The sequence below is a fragment of the Protomyctophum parallelum genome (assembly GCF_964188405.1).
Source record: "Protomyctophum parallelum genome assembly, chromosome: 5".
Classification (NCBI taxonomy): Eukaryota; Metazoa; Chordata; class Actinopteri; order Myctophiformes; family Myctophidae; genus Protomyctophum; species Protomyctophum parallelum.
In genome coordinates this window covers 8,972,985-8,987,984 of record NC_139702.1, presented here as the reverse complement: position 1 = coordinate 8,987,984, position 15,000 = coordinate 8,972,985, and the positions used below count along the sequence as shown (strand labels likewise).

The 15,000-nt window shown below is 44.2% G+C and overlaps 2 protein-coding genes across 2 annotated transcripts in view; both read left to right on the top strand.

Annotated features, from left to right (window-relative positions):
- prom1b (prominin 1 b) overlaps positions 1–3,955 on the top strand; it is a gene marked incomplete at both ends in the record, with an annotated part of 64,275 nt that extends 60,320 nt beyond the window's left edge. Inside the window, 2 exons of the mRNA XM_083765630.1 lie at positions 1,726–1,791; positions 3,886–3,955. Coding sequence (XP_083621756.1) covers positions 1,726–1,791; positions 3,886–3,955 — 136 coding nt within the window. The remainder of the gene's footprint in view (positions 1–1,725; positions 1,792–3,885) is intronic.
- Positions 3,956–14,720: 10,765 nt separating this feature from the next.
- The window catches only part of LOC310859145 (fibroblast growth factor-binding protein 2-like), a 2,269-nt gene continuing 1,989 nt past the window's right edge, over positions 14,721–15,000 (top strand). The window contains exon 1 of the mRNA XM_083765546.1: positions 14,721–15,000. This exon is cut by the window's right edge and continues 761 nt beyond it. Coding sequence (XP_083621672.1) covers positions 14,806–15,000 — 195 coding nt within the window. The 5' untranslated portion in view covers positions 14,721–14,805.

The following is a 15,000-nucleotide window of genomic DNA, read 5'->3' as shown; positions in this document are numbered from 1 at the left end:
CAACCTAGGAGGTCTTCTTCATTCCCTGAAGAAGACCAACTAGGTCGAAACGTTGGATTCTTAATAAATATACAGCATCGTGGCTGCGAGTGTGCGGCCTTTTTCTTATTTTGACTTGGTTACTGCCTTAGGCCAGCCCCTCACCAACACTGGTGTGTAAATCGTAAATGGTAAATGGTGCATTTATATAGCGCCTTTATCCAAGGCGCTTTACAGAGATTGTGCATTACATTCACCCATTCACACACACATTCATACACCAATGGCAGCGGAAACCATGCAAGGCACCAACTAGCACATCGGGAGCAATTAGGGGTTCAGTGTCTTGCTCAAGGACCAAAACTCTGTACCGGTATGGCACCGGTTCCTATACGACCGGTACCTATACTGGACCAAATCACAACGCTGGTTTAGCTGCTTTATTCCAGTGCCACTTAATTGTGCAATCTCATCTTTCTAGATTTTTTTTTTTTTTTGGCTTTTCTGCCTTTATTGATTGATAGTATATAAGTGAAGATAAAGAGGGAGAGAGAGAAGGGGAGCAAAGGTCTCCAACGTGCGATGCGCTGTCAGGCCAAAGCCTACAGTATATGCGACATGCGCCTGGACCACTAGGCCAGCGGGCGCCCCCCTGATCTCCTCTTTCAATTTATCAAATTATTCTCCAAAACAGATATTAGCATGCTACAGTGGTCCCCCCCAAAACATATACGCTGTTGCGTGGATCCAATTCTGGAAGAGAACACATCAAAGCTAATGAAGCATCTGGTACACATCATGTACTTCAAAGATGCACCGTGTTCGAATTCGTGCATAATGTTCAATTTATACATCGTACAGGCAGTGTCGCTCGGCATAAAAAATGTGGATCTACAATCTCAAAACTCATTGTGATCTGCAACACTTTGTGTGCTTGTAGACTCCCTGTTTTTGGCGAGCGACGTCATATGAATGATAACCAATATTAAGGGTGAGCATATAGTAACAGTGAGCATCATACATTATGTATACTGTATACTGTATATTCCTACCAATACTACAGTGGGGGAATTCAGTTGTCGGTGCAATGTAACGTTCATTGCAAGTCTTGCATTTATACCATCATTTTGTGGCTTTTACTAGTATGTATGAGTTTAGCACCGGTCCGGAATGGATAGAAATGTAAATAGAAATCTAAACCCAACCCTAAATTGCACACATACACATTTGCAAAAATCCCCTTTTCCACAGCAGTCTTGGTAGTTTTTTTCTTTCTTTCTTTTCTTTCCTATTGAAGTTGGAATGAAAAGTAATCAATACTCCCTTCTGTCTCTCTTCCTTCCATTTTTTTTGCACCTTCTGTCTCTCTCCATCTCGCTCCATTTCTCCGCACCGTTCTCTCCATTCATCAGTTCTTCTTTTCCCTGGCTCGTGGCTCTTTGACAGTCCTCTCTCTCTCTCTCTGTCTATCTCTCTCTCTCTTCATCTCGTTCACTGCCCATCCCTCTCTTCACTCCATCAGGTCTCAAGCACGTCATCTCCACATCAGCACGACATCTCTTTTTTTCCTTCCGCCATTCTTTCAGCATTTCCTTTTCCTTTCCTTTCCTTTCTTCACGTCACAGAACCACAACGTTCTGTTCCACTCCGTCATCGTTTGTACTTCTTTTCACCTTCTTTCCGTTCGCCGTCCCGTTCCGTCTTTCCCAACATGACCCCTGACCCCTGTACGCTCTTGTGTTGCAGTATGGGTAATACAGGTAACCATGGTGACCAAGTGCTCGATGCCTATGGCAACCTTGCCGTGGTCAGGTATGAGCAGCGCCCGTTGACCCCTGCATGCCAGCATGCTAACAGTAGCCACAGGTGTGTGTGTGTGTGTGTGTGTGTGTGTGTGTGTGTGTGTGTGTGTGTGTGTGTGTGTGTGTGTGTGTGTGTGTGTGTGTGTGTGTGTGTTAGGCATGTGAATCTCGTCTCATCTCACGATTCGATACGCATCTCGATGCACTGCCAGCGATACGATACATTAGAGATACATGGAATCCCCTGGTGATACGATGCGATACGATTCTCCCTCTTCCCGATGCGATGCGATGCGATGCGATAACCATTTAGTTCAAATCAATGCGATACGATGCGATTCACCCCTCTACCGATACGATGCGATTTGATGGCGATTCATCACAATAGAAAGGATTTATATTAAAGCTCTATTAATTTCCCAAAACATGTAAAATGCATTACATTTAAATTCAAAGCAATTTATTGTTTTACTGTAGGTTAGTATTATAGCTCTGCATCTCAAACAACCCAACTTATAGAATTCTGTAAGTAAACAAAGGGTCTGCTCTCTGCTGGTTATTGTGGAATTGTTAGATTACTAATAATCATAGGCTATAGTATAATTATTATATCTCAAAGGTCAATTTGAGGTTTTGAGTATAGAGGGTTCAAGAGATTAAAATGTAATAGCCTATCGTTCATCAATTAATGTTACCAACATATAAATAGAAAAGAAACAAATAAACAAAACAACAATTACAGGTCACACTTGTAGTGCTGTCAAACAAGTCTATGATCTAGTTTAATCTGCAACAGTTTTATAATATAATTGCCTATGTATAGTGGGGGTCCCTACTTGATCTCTCACTCTCAGCTAAGTGGTCCTTGGCTTGACCTGAAAAACATTGAAGACCCTGGCCTGCATGTATTATTAACGTTGTAAATACATAGCAGATGTACAAGCTCACAACGCGTCTCATCCACTCCCCGCTGTGAGCTTGTGGATCTGCAATTTTAGGCGTGCGACACCGTCTTGCTGCAGAATATAAATAAGGCTTCTATCCCAGAGAACAGCAGGGGAAAGCTGGACAGTGGAAAGTTGTAAACGACTTTAAACGCAAGCAGTACTACTACACCCTGCTGTGGCGTTGTTGTGACTGCTTTCTTTAATTACAAATTGATGATGATCGCAACGCAGATTTGCGTCGGATAATCAGCAAGCACAGCTGTGGAGTGTGGATCATTACCAGCAGTCCAGCACGCAGCGCTACAGTGAAAAGTCAACTGATCGACGGACAAAGCTACTCGGACAGCTATTTTATAAAGCTAAAGAGTAAAGGTGGTGCTTCTTGTTTTATGCGTGGGGCTCACTTCTGTTAGTCGCGGGTGCTCTTTATAGTCTGAGTCTGTTTGTTGTCTCAACGTGTCTACTCTGACTGCACCGTCGTACGGTAGCTTCTGTTCACTGACTGTGTGCGCTGCGAGAGACCTTTTTGTTTTCTTCCTTTTCTGATGGTACGTTCAATGCGCCTCGGAAACACAGGATAGGGTGAAATTTACCATGAAAAAACGGTGCAACCACGGATTTTACCGATGCAAGCACTCCGCGAACGATGCATCGAGATTTCACCCGTCAATTTTACCGATACACAGTGAATGAACCGATTCACTCGCATCGCGCACGTCATAATCGATGAATCGATACGTATCGATTATTTTCCACATGCCTAGTGTGTGTGTGTGTGTGTGTGTGTGCGCGCGCACGCGCGCGATAGAGCTTTAAATAGATTCTGGGTGTTCTTTGGGTGAAGGTTTGACAAGCAATATTTGCTGCATGAGAGTATAGAGATGAGTGTGTATGTTTCTCAAAATCCTCTGTGAGTGTGTGTGTGTGTGTGTGTGCGCGCACCAGTACATTGCTGTGCTTGTATTTTTTGTAATTGCTTGTATTGTGTGTGTGTGTGTGTGTGTGTGTGTGTGTGTGTGTGTGTGTGTGTGTGTGTGTGTGTGTCTGTGTGTGTGTCTGTGTGCGTGTGTGTATGTGTGTCTGTGTGTGTGTCTGTGTGCGTGTGTGTGTGTGTGTGTGTGTCTGTGTGTGTGTGTGTGTGTGAATGTGTGCAGTAGTTCGCCCTACTCCAACACCTTGACACGGTTCCCTCGGGCCTCCGCTCCCCCATGTCACCCAGACTGGTGACCCCTGACCCCCACCCCACCCCCCCAGGAAGGCTGTCCCCCTCAGAGAGGTACCAGCATCCGTCGACTGACACCCTGCTAATCCACTGCATGTTGTCTCCTATCTTGTGGTTGAAAAAGTGCGTATTGGGTGGTTGCGTTCTGCTATTGGTTTTAACTTTTCAGTCATCATGAGTCATGGCTGCTGCTTGAGTGAGTTCAGGTTTTCATTCCGGCCACAAACTCGGGAGAATGAGTTCCTTTTTCACCACTTGAGGCCTTCGATGAATAGTGAGAATAGCCGATCTACAAGCTCACATGGTCGTCGCCGTGATCATTCATCGTCATCTACTACTGTTCTTGCTCTTATCATCGCTTTTCATTGCTCTTTCTCATCTATAACTATTAACTACCGTCATTCAACTGACAGCCGACCGGCCAAATAAACCGGAAAAGGCCATCCACTTGAAATACGATGGTGAACTTTCTGATCAGCCTCTGATGCTACGATGCAGCCTGGAGGATGTTACGGTTCACTGGTTGTCACCAAGGAAATCAGTAACGTTTTCTACTACTTCACGTACCGCTAAAACAGCCGTCCATTTGAAACACCACTGACCATGTCATCAATCAGAAGACCTCATGTTACTCTATCAGACCTTCATCCCTTTTTCTGTGTGCCTTTATAATCTTCATTGTTCTGCAGCGTCTCATCCATTCATCCCTCTTTCCTTTCATCCTGTCATACCACCTGCTGTTGTGTCCCCTGCGTCACAACCAAGGCAGCATTCATCCTGTCATACCACCTGCTGTTGTGTCCCCTGCGTCACAACCAAGGCAGCATTCATCCTGTCATACCACCTGCTGTTGTGTCCCCTGCGTCACAACCAAGGCAGCATTCGTAAACTGACTGTTGTAGGAGGTGACCACTTTGAATGACTCTTGTACGCGTTTTTTTTCTCCGTTTAGATTTAGTTTGTTGTGCTATGGAATAAGAGCCCTCGATATGTCCTCAGAGAATAATGCAAAAAAAGAGTGTTAGATCCAGGAATACACACCAGGTATGAGGTGCGGTTTTGTCCATGGTTTGGACTCAAATGTACTCAATGCAAAAATAACGTTATTTATTTCATTTTGCCCCTCTCCACAGAGGACAAGAGAACTGGAACTGAGAACTGTTTCCATTGTGGTACGTGTCATCTCTCTCTGTGCTCTTTGTCACTCTATACTGCTTCTATTTAATATTACTATTACTGTTTGTACTAATATTACTACTATCTATTGCTGAAATGACTGCGACTAGTACTGTTTCTATTACTTAAGTGAATGCCCAAATGCTATACAAGGCTCCATACTACCACAGTAGGTCCGGTCCCTCTACAGTCTACACTCTACACCAAAGACTTCTAGCTTTTTACCACCATTACATCTATAAAACCGTCTCAGATGCTGCTGCTACTTCTGATATTACTATTGCTATTACTGTAACTGTACTGTAGAGTGGTGAGTACTCTAATCTCTGCCCGGCTGACACGGCTGCTCCTCTTCCAGGTTTTCGCGGACTTCCCACCACTCCTCTCCGTTTCTGCCAGCACCACTACTAGCCACAAAAAGGAGGACTATAGATTCACAACGTACTGTACTGTACAGGCTGCAATCTGAACAGAGAACTTTGTACAGGAGAGGTGGACGGGAGCGGGGGGTGGCACCCACCTTTATGCACCCTATACACCCGGACCCTCAACGTCCTTCATTCATGCCATTTTCACAACATCTGCCATCAGCCAATCGTAGCTTAGGCTTAGGTGTTGACTAGTCCAGTGGTTCTCATACTTACCTCCATAACTCAAATGGACCCTAAAGGGTCATTTGGTTCCATTTGTACACTCAAGAGTCACAGACCTGTAAAGGGTCCTTTTGGCCCTTTGGTTCCCACGTTGAGAATCACTTGTCTAGTCCACTCCATCTACTCCAACAGTACTCCACCTAGAACGTCATATCATGTCGAATGAGCACAGCGTTATTTCTATGTAGATAGCTTGACTTTTTAGTGAGATAAATTATTATTTCTACTCGTGACTCGCTGACAGTCCACTTGCCGTGACACATAAGTGTACATTTTTTTATGCTTTCAAATGTTTTGAAAGTTTTATATAATTCTCTTTTTTTTTTTTCTTCTTTTTTTATGATTGTTTTATAAACAGTAGTTTTTATTTTCTTTCTTTCTTTGTTCTGTCTGTTAAAGTTTGTAAGTTAGCTAGTGCCATTTTGGCTCAGAATGCGGTTGCATTGACCAGGTAGGTGACCCACTGAGCATTTTCTTTTTGTCTAATAGACGTCTAATATTTGTCTAAAGGGCCGTCTAAAAATGTGATAAAAAAAACAGCTAAAAGAAGTTGATTAGCGGTTCTTTAAACGTCTATATATAGACAGTCTATTATATATAGACGTTTAAACAACCGCTAATCAACGTCTAATCTAAGGATAAAACTTACATTTTTAGCCGTTTTTTAATCGCATTTTTAGACCCACGTCTAATAGCTGGCTTTTGCTCAGTGGTTAAGGGAGTCCAATCACGTTCCAGTCTATGCAGGTTTTAAAGTTTAGCTGATTGATCTAACTAATTCATTAGCACATCGTCTATCAGAGAGATTAGGACAAATTAGACATTATAGTGTTCTGGTTGGAATTCAAACCTGACTTATGTCCTCCACGGCACAAACCGCAGAGTTAAATTGAATCATACACCAACTAAAGAAACTGGTACACCTGCTGGTTGATTTCGGAACTAATTTTCCAATATGTGCAAAAGCAAAGGACCATCTAAATGAAAAGGGACAAGACCAATGGCACCCGACTGTAGTTCAGTTTGGCTTCTTTGCCAAACATTGTGCATGTCAAAAAGCATGAAGAAACCCCACCACAGAGACTGTTCACTGTACAGTGTATCAACTAAGAAATGTGACTGATCTATCCTGGTCTGTGTTACTAAGAGGAAAAGTGCTATTATGTAACTTTTATTTATTGGACTAGGAAAGTCACACTGCGATTGAAACCTCGTTTACATGTGAGACCTATATAGCCAAGACAGGGCCAAAGCAGTATAACACAAGGAATAGACTACATGAACTTCTAGAACAACAGTAAAAACAAGATGATAATATGCATGCAGTTATAGTACAGCAGTGTTAAGTACAGTAATTCAGCGTTTCAAACTAGAACACATCGTAGACAACATATCCATTACACTTCTTTTAACCACTTAAACCCTATAGACTTCAGTGACCGGGGTCTCCCAGGGGTCTGTACTTAGTCCTCTCCTTTTTTCACCGTACAGCAAATGTCTTTGCTGAAAATAGCCAATCTATGAGCTTTACAACACGTCGCAACGGGTGAGCCAATTTCAGCCTATTTCTTTGCCCATTTTGGCCTTCTGCCCATTATGACATGCCCGGAATAGGGATGCTAGGGTTCACGTGGTTAAAATCTGGTATGGAAATCAAGTTTTATTTTTCCCTGCAAATAATTCCATGACCTTGATAGAACAAGCTCATGTTGCCTCACTTCTAACAGCTGGTACCATACTACACTACAGTATGCAACTACTTTAACGACCATACTGTATGTTGCAACCAGCTGGCAAAAATACAAATCTACTGTCGAGCAGAAACCAGCTTACTCCAAAATGTTCATTTATCTGGGAATGAAAAAAATTAATATATTATATATTTTTCTCCGGGAAATGAGCTTATATTTTTTAAAACAAAGCAATGCTGCCTCATCAAAGTTGGTACTGTGACTTTATATGTTGTCAGATACTTGCATTAGAGGGGGAGAGGGGGTGGAGTTAGCTGCTCTAGCCCATTCTGACCTGAGATCAGATTCATACGAGGTTTCCACTGGACACACACTGGTCTGATTAAACCCATTCTGACCTGAGATCAGATTAAAAAAATGTCAGTCGTTCTTCGATTTAAAAAAAATAGCAGACCTACAAGCTCATATCGCGCCACCGAGTGGCGCGATATGAGCTTGTAGATTTTTCAATAGCTAAAGCATAACATGATGCCAACACCAAAATGGGTGCCCGGTCAGAATGGATTAATACAAAAACATACGTGTAAAAATATAGATGTTTTTAGCTATGTTCAATAGCAATGAAAATTTATGAAAAAATTAAAATTAAAAACAAAATAAAAATGGATCGACGAATATATATCCTACACATACAGTAGCAAGGGATGGCTAGTCGTCAACTAGGTTGTACAAAATACAGTAGCGGGTCCTATATTTTTAAATTTGTATTGTATCATGAAGCTGAATGATAATATCGTAGCCACGGCATAGAGGGACATGCTAATCTATCTATAAACCGTATCACCGTAGTCAAGCTGAGATCGGAAAAGCCCCGGGCCCTTGAAGACATATTAGCTACTCTTGACATACTGTACACACACACACACACACACACACATGACTACAGTATACTATACTGTACATGCACAGCATGTACAGCCTCATACACGTGCAAGTGTGCACGGCCGCAGATGCATATTTACCGCACAAGGGGTTTTCGTGACAGCATGCAAACAGAGAAAATCTTGTACTGTATGTTAACGTAGACCTTTTTATTTCCCAGCAGAGACAGACCATGCTAGTGGAGGCCTATCACTCCCCCCCCCCCCCCCCCCCCCACACACACACTGTAACCTCCGTAAGGCCTCTCTCTGATGTAATGTGACATCACATGTGAGGCCAACTGCTGTCCAGCTGGAGTTTGTGGTGAGGGCGTCAAACTGTGAATAAAGACCTCAGTCCAGTAAAAAAAAAAAGAAGGTGCTGTCGAGTTCTCTTTTTGTTGTCCTCTTTCTGTTGGCCGGGGCCGGGTGAGGTTGGGAAATAGCTTCTATTTAGGGTTTATTCTATTTTTAACCAGTCTCTGACTGGTTAGGGCAGATTCACACTGAGTCTGTTTGATTCAAACTGTTCCCGAATACGAATACCTGGTCCCCGCTGGCCATGATTCTTCCGCACCCCGAGTACACTTCATAATGCTTTCACATTGCATTGATCCGTATCCGAGTACACTTCAATCAGTCCCGAGACTATACCTCCATGCAGTCGCGGGAATGTTTGGGTGATCCACTCTGGGGAACGGTATGCAGCATTCACACTACCACATCTGCCAAGTGGTCCCAAGTGCGCACCCAGGACCATAGTGTGAATCTGCCAAGACAATGGAGATATTGGCTTCTGGTCTTCAGGGCAGGACTACAGTATCTACTATACGTAATAATAATAACTAGAACTGCACTCTGTCGACTGCCTACTTGCGCGTTGCACACTAGTAGGCCATAAATGGAATACTAGTGAGCAAGCAGAGCGTGCAATTACTGCGGTTAAAGTTAGATAGATGGATAGATTAAAGGTAATGTCTTTATGTACGTATACTGTACATGCATGTATGTAATCTGAAACCTATCTTTATTACGTCACCATCGAAAGCCAGTTCTACCCCGGATGGCCTCGGGGTACCGACAATCACCAGTATATACTTATGCCTTGGTGCTGACTTGGGCAGCGGCCCCACTATGTCCATCGCTGTATGTGAAAATGGCACTTCAGTTATAGGGAGCTGAATCCATGGGCCGGCCGCGGGGCGCTGGGTTGGCATTCTGGGCAACTTCTACAAAACCTCTCCATGACTCTATCATAGGTTTTCTGTACGCCTCTCTGTAATACATTGGAATTAAATACTAAAGTACTGGCCGTCAATGGTGACTTACCATATGTTTCAATATAGATTCGGGTAACGTATGTATTTACGTATGTATTTATATAGTTGTAAGTTGAAAAGTACTATACTGGTCTACCCCTACAGGGGTGAAAAATGGGTTACAAAATCGTACTTAAAATATTTTAAAAAGAAGAACATTAAATAAAATATAAAATAATATAAAGATATAAAATAAAGATAGGTTTCAAATGACATACATGTATACATAGAGACATTACCCTTAATCCACCCGACACTGAAACATATCTTTATTACGTCACCATCGAAAGCCACTTATACCCCGGCATTGATACATATCTTCATTACGTCACACTCAAAATCAGTATATACCACGAGCATACGCATAGAAAAGCCGGCACGACCACCTTACTTGCGCGCGCGCTCTGCTTGTGCAAGTAATAATATAGCATTTGCAGTAGGCCAGAGCCATATAGAGTATAGAGAGTTGCGACATTGAGGGGGCAGAAAACAGCCCTGTCACGTGGTTCAGCCCATAGACTCCAATGCATCCCCTAAACTTCCCGTGTCCCTATTCGCCAATAGAAGTCTATGTAGAAGAGCTGCCATATTAGACTGACCCCATGAAGTGACTCTGTCTTTTTTGTTGGGGGGGGGGGGGAAGACATGGAGTAAAGGCCGTCGGGATCGGGAGTCGAACCTGCGGCACACTGCCAGACTGGATTACCAGCCAAGGTGCCTGGACCACTGAGCCATGGCCCAGGAAGTGACTATCTTACTCTATGGCTCTGAAGTAGGCTACTGCATGTGTCATGACTGTCCTCTGCCTACCTGTGTTGTCTGACCTCGCTGTGATTACTAGTTTTCTCCACCTGTGTCCTGTTAGTCTCCCAGCCAATGCCTATGTTGATTGTCACCTGTGTGTGGTTATCCCTGTCTACTTAAACCCTCAGTTGCTTTTGGGCCCTGCTAGAACAAGAAGTGTTGTTATGGTTTTCTGTACCGGCACCGTTCCTGTACGTGTTGGAGAATAAATCCTGTGCATTTGTCCTGTTCTAACTAGTGACTAGTCTAGTCTGTTCTGCATATTGGGTCCTATACATCTGAGTCTCGCCGTGACAGTATGTGTGAGAGAAGGACTTAGTTTAGACAGTACTTGGTTTAGACTAGTCATTGGTTAGACCAGTCATTAGTCCTACAACTACAACCTCTCAAACCCTCACCCTAACCCTAACCTCCCACGGGGCAGCACACCTAAACCTAACCTTCTAAAACGGGTAGTCCCAATACTTGATTCTGATTGGCTGGTTACCGTCACGTGACCGGTGTAAATTCCACCGATAACCCACTCCTTCAATCACTGGCGCTACTTGCCGAGCAAAACAAGGAAGTGATGTGGCTCGCTCTGGTGGCGCAAAGCGTAGCTACTTTTGTGAATTCAATCGTTTTATTAGGTTAATATTGCTATATGTTTGTAACTGTTTTAGAAAAGCAATAAGCCACTCGAGGCCCCAGCTTACCGGGTATTTTACACTGGCTGGGGGGTAGAAGACCCTCCGCTGCGCCTCGGGTCTGCCTACGCCCCCAGCCAGTGTAAAATACCCGGTAACCTGAGACCTCTCTTAGCTTATTGATTAATTAACCCATGTCTAACCAATGACTAGTATAAACTAAGTATGCACCCCACCAATTTCTGCTCCCAAAAGTATCTTACCGGTACTTTAGTGGGGCGAGAAGACAAGAAATAAGAGCAATATTTTGACCAAGGGGGATATTTTTTAACCACATTAGAAATAATAATAAAAACAGCACTACATACACGTTTGCACTATATAAACAAGACAACAACATGACAGCCAAGCTTAATTTGGCAACTGTTCACCAGAATGAACTTGATAAAAAGCTTCGTGGTAACATATACTTTCCCCCCTTTTTTTCTGTGATATACTGCTGTGGCAAACTTTGGGTTCCGCTGATGGAAACGGGGGATGTCGGAATGGGAGATGGAACGGAGAGTAACCAGAAGAAGGCCTCGCGCTCTGCCTGCTGCCAAAACACACACTGCTCCTGTGGGCAGGGCAGCACAGAACATTCATGTAACCCAGGGCAAACACACATGCTACACACACACACGTGTGTCCAAAAAAGCTGGACGTTGGGGGGGTTTGTTTTGAGGCATTAGGGGGGGGACCGCCTGGGGGAAGGTGTGTGTGTGTGTGTGTGTGTGTGTGTGTGTGTGTGTGTGTGTGTGTGTGTGTGTGTGTGTGTTGGGGGGCTGTGGGGGTGAGGAGGGGGTTTGCGGTGTGAGGTGGCGTGATGTTGGATCCTATCAGAAGACGACTGCTGGAATATCTTGTGCAGAGCAGAGGACAAACTGACTGACACACACACACACACACACACACACTGTATCATATCTGTATTTTGTCAGTGGAATAAAGCTCTTGTATTGTGAAGTGTTAACAATAACATTGCTATTTATCCATCCATCCATCTTCAACCGCTTATCTGGATACGGCTGTGTTAACATTTCTATTTATGAAGCTTTTAAATAAAACCGCTTTATTTTTTAATGATTTTCTTTGCGTGGTTTAGATTTAGTCAGTGTAGACAGAGAGAGAGAGCCAGGAAACCATGGGCAGAGAAAGGAGAGACAGCAGGCAAGACAAGATGTGAATCAAATTCAAACCCCGGATCCTTGTGCTCACAATGAGCATAATAGGTAAGGTAACGCATCAGGTCTGTGTACTAACTGGCTGAGCCACCAAGCGTTATTCTCCTCATTTCTGGCAAAAAATCCCTTCAAGTTCAGCAAATAGAGCACAGGGCAATTTAGTTTGGCACATTTTGGCAGCTCATCTCTTCTCAAACAAACACATTCTTATGGTCACAACATCACATGTAACATGGGAGAAGAGAGGGAAGAAAGGCTGGACGCATAAATTGCATAATATTATAACCAATCCGCATAATAGATAAATATGTCTCCCCCCTCCTCACGTCTCTTCTCTTCTCTTCTGCTCTCCTCTGCTCTGCTCTCCTCTCTGCTCTGCTCCCCCCACCTCTTCTCCATCAATGGTCAAAGAGGTTCTTATGTGTGAGAGATTATATAATGTCTCGTGAAGCCTTTTCAGAACATTGGCTTCATATGTATGCCACCCTTCACCCGACCCCCACCCCTCCACCCTTCACCCGACCCCCACCCCCCCACCCCTCCACCCGACCCCCATCCCTCTGCACTCCACCCTCCCCCTGCTCTTCCTGCTCCTCACTACAACCTCCCTGACCTCGTTTTTCCCCCCCGATTTCTGCTCCAGTGCCCTGTATGCAGATTCAAACACACTGCCTTATTTACTACAGTAAATAACCTTCACAGTTGTTTTAGTTGCCTTATAGGTTCAAGATTCATAACTTGTAATATGCTATTGGCTGTTTGTAATCTTTTTGGAAAAATATAAAAATAAACTCATGGAAAGGCTACAGTATATTATTACTTGTGCAAGTACTAGTTTCGCCCAGGGCCCGTATGCACCGTGGGGGGGGGGGGGGGGGGGGTTGGTGTAGGGTGAAATTCTCGTTAATGTAATGAGTATTACGATTCATGTTCTGTAAGTAGGATAGGCATCTATAAGCTTTTAGCTTCTGCCTACTCCTTTTGATCATCTTCATGTTTTTCGGTTTTTGTTCTGTTTTCAACGGCTTACATTCATTTTCTTTAAATATTGTATTTGAAACTGAAGGATGATCAAATAAACTAAACTAAAACCGTCCCAGCACTTCTGATGCCTATGCACCGTCCCAGCAAATGATGTAATGAATACTTGTGCCTGATACGGCAGTGGTGCCAGATTACATACATGTATACATACTGTAGGAGCATTACCTTTAGTCCTCCCGACACTAAAACATATCGTCATTATAAGTCACCACCATCGAAGACCAGGCACAACTAGTCATTACGTCATTTGCTGGGACGGTGCATATACGCATCGAAAATGCTGGGACGGTGCATACGGCGCAAAATAACCACAGTATACCACTAATCAAATGACCAATTACATATAAATATACATAGAGGCAGTTCCTTTAATCCACCCGGCACTGGTATAACTAGCTGGTATAACTACTGTAGCTCTCAATGATGACGTAATAAAGATGTGGATTAAAGGACCCAATGCCAGAGTGTAATTGGTTTTCGATGGTGACGTAATGACGATATGTTTTAGTGTCGGGAGGACTAAAGGTAATGCTCCTATGTATACATGTATGTAATCTGGCACCACTGCCGTATCAGGCACAAGTAGTCATTACGTTACATGCATAAAGTAGGTATAGGTAGCAAATAGTTAAACCTAATAAATAATTCAACATTTCAAACGTTCCTTCACAGAGAAACTGAGATTTGACAGTTTGTAGCGGTCGAAAGTACTGCTTGCGCACTAGTAGGCCATTTATGGCCTACTAGTGCAAGTTGTTCTTGTGAATTAGAAAAACTGGACATTTGTACTGAATGTGTCCTTTATCCTCATGCTGCGCTACTGTTTTCGCAGAAATGTTTATACGTCCCTGCATTGTCCTTCAAGTTCCACAGCCGTCTGCCGTCCAGACGGCCCCCAGTCCCTCCCACCCCTCACTGTTGTGAAATCGGGTAGGAAAACGGGGACGCCCGCCCCCCCTCCCCCACACACATGCACACACACACACACACCCCACTTTCCTCCACGCTCCACCCTGGGTTTCAGATTCCTTAGTACCCACTTTGTTCCCCTTCCATCTTGCTTGCCTGTCACTGCTCAGTTTGGGCTTTTAGTATGGCCAACGGGGTCTGACTGATGTGGTGGTGTGTGTGTGCGTGCGTGTGTGCGTGCATGCGTGCGTGCGTGCGTGCGTGCGTGCACGTGTGTTTGTGTGAAGGAGGGGGCCCGTCACAGAAGCAGGGAGGGGCACACGTCCTTCGGCCCACCTGAATGGCGTCTTTGTGTGCTCCCGGGACTTATAAAGCCGCTCTCCGACGACTACTGCCCTTGCACACCTCAAGCTTCTCCTCTGCAACACTCCTCAGCCCCAAAACCCGCCGACAGCACCCCCCTGATCACGTCCGAGCACTTACCGCCGCCATGAGAGCCGTGGTGAGGGTACTGCTGCTGGTACTAGCAGCGAGCGTGTGCATCTCGCACGCTCAGAACAACAACAACAGCAGCAATGCCAACAACAACAAACAGCCACAACAGCCACAGCAGAATAACCAGGAGAACAACCAGCAACAACAGCAACAACAGCAACAGCAGCAGCAACAGCAAACACAGCAGCAG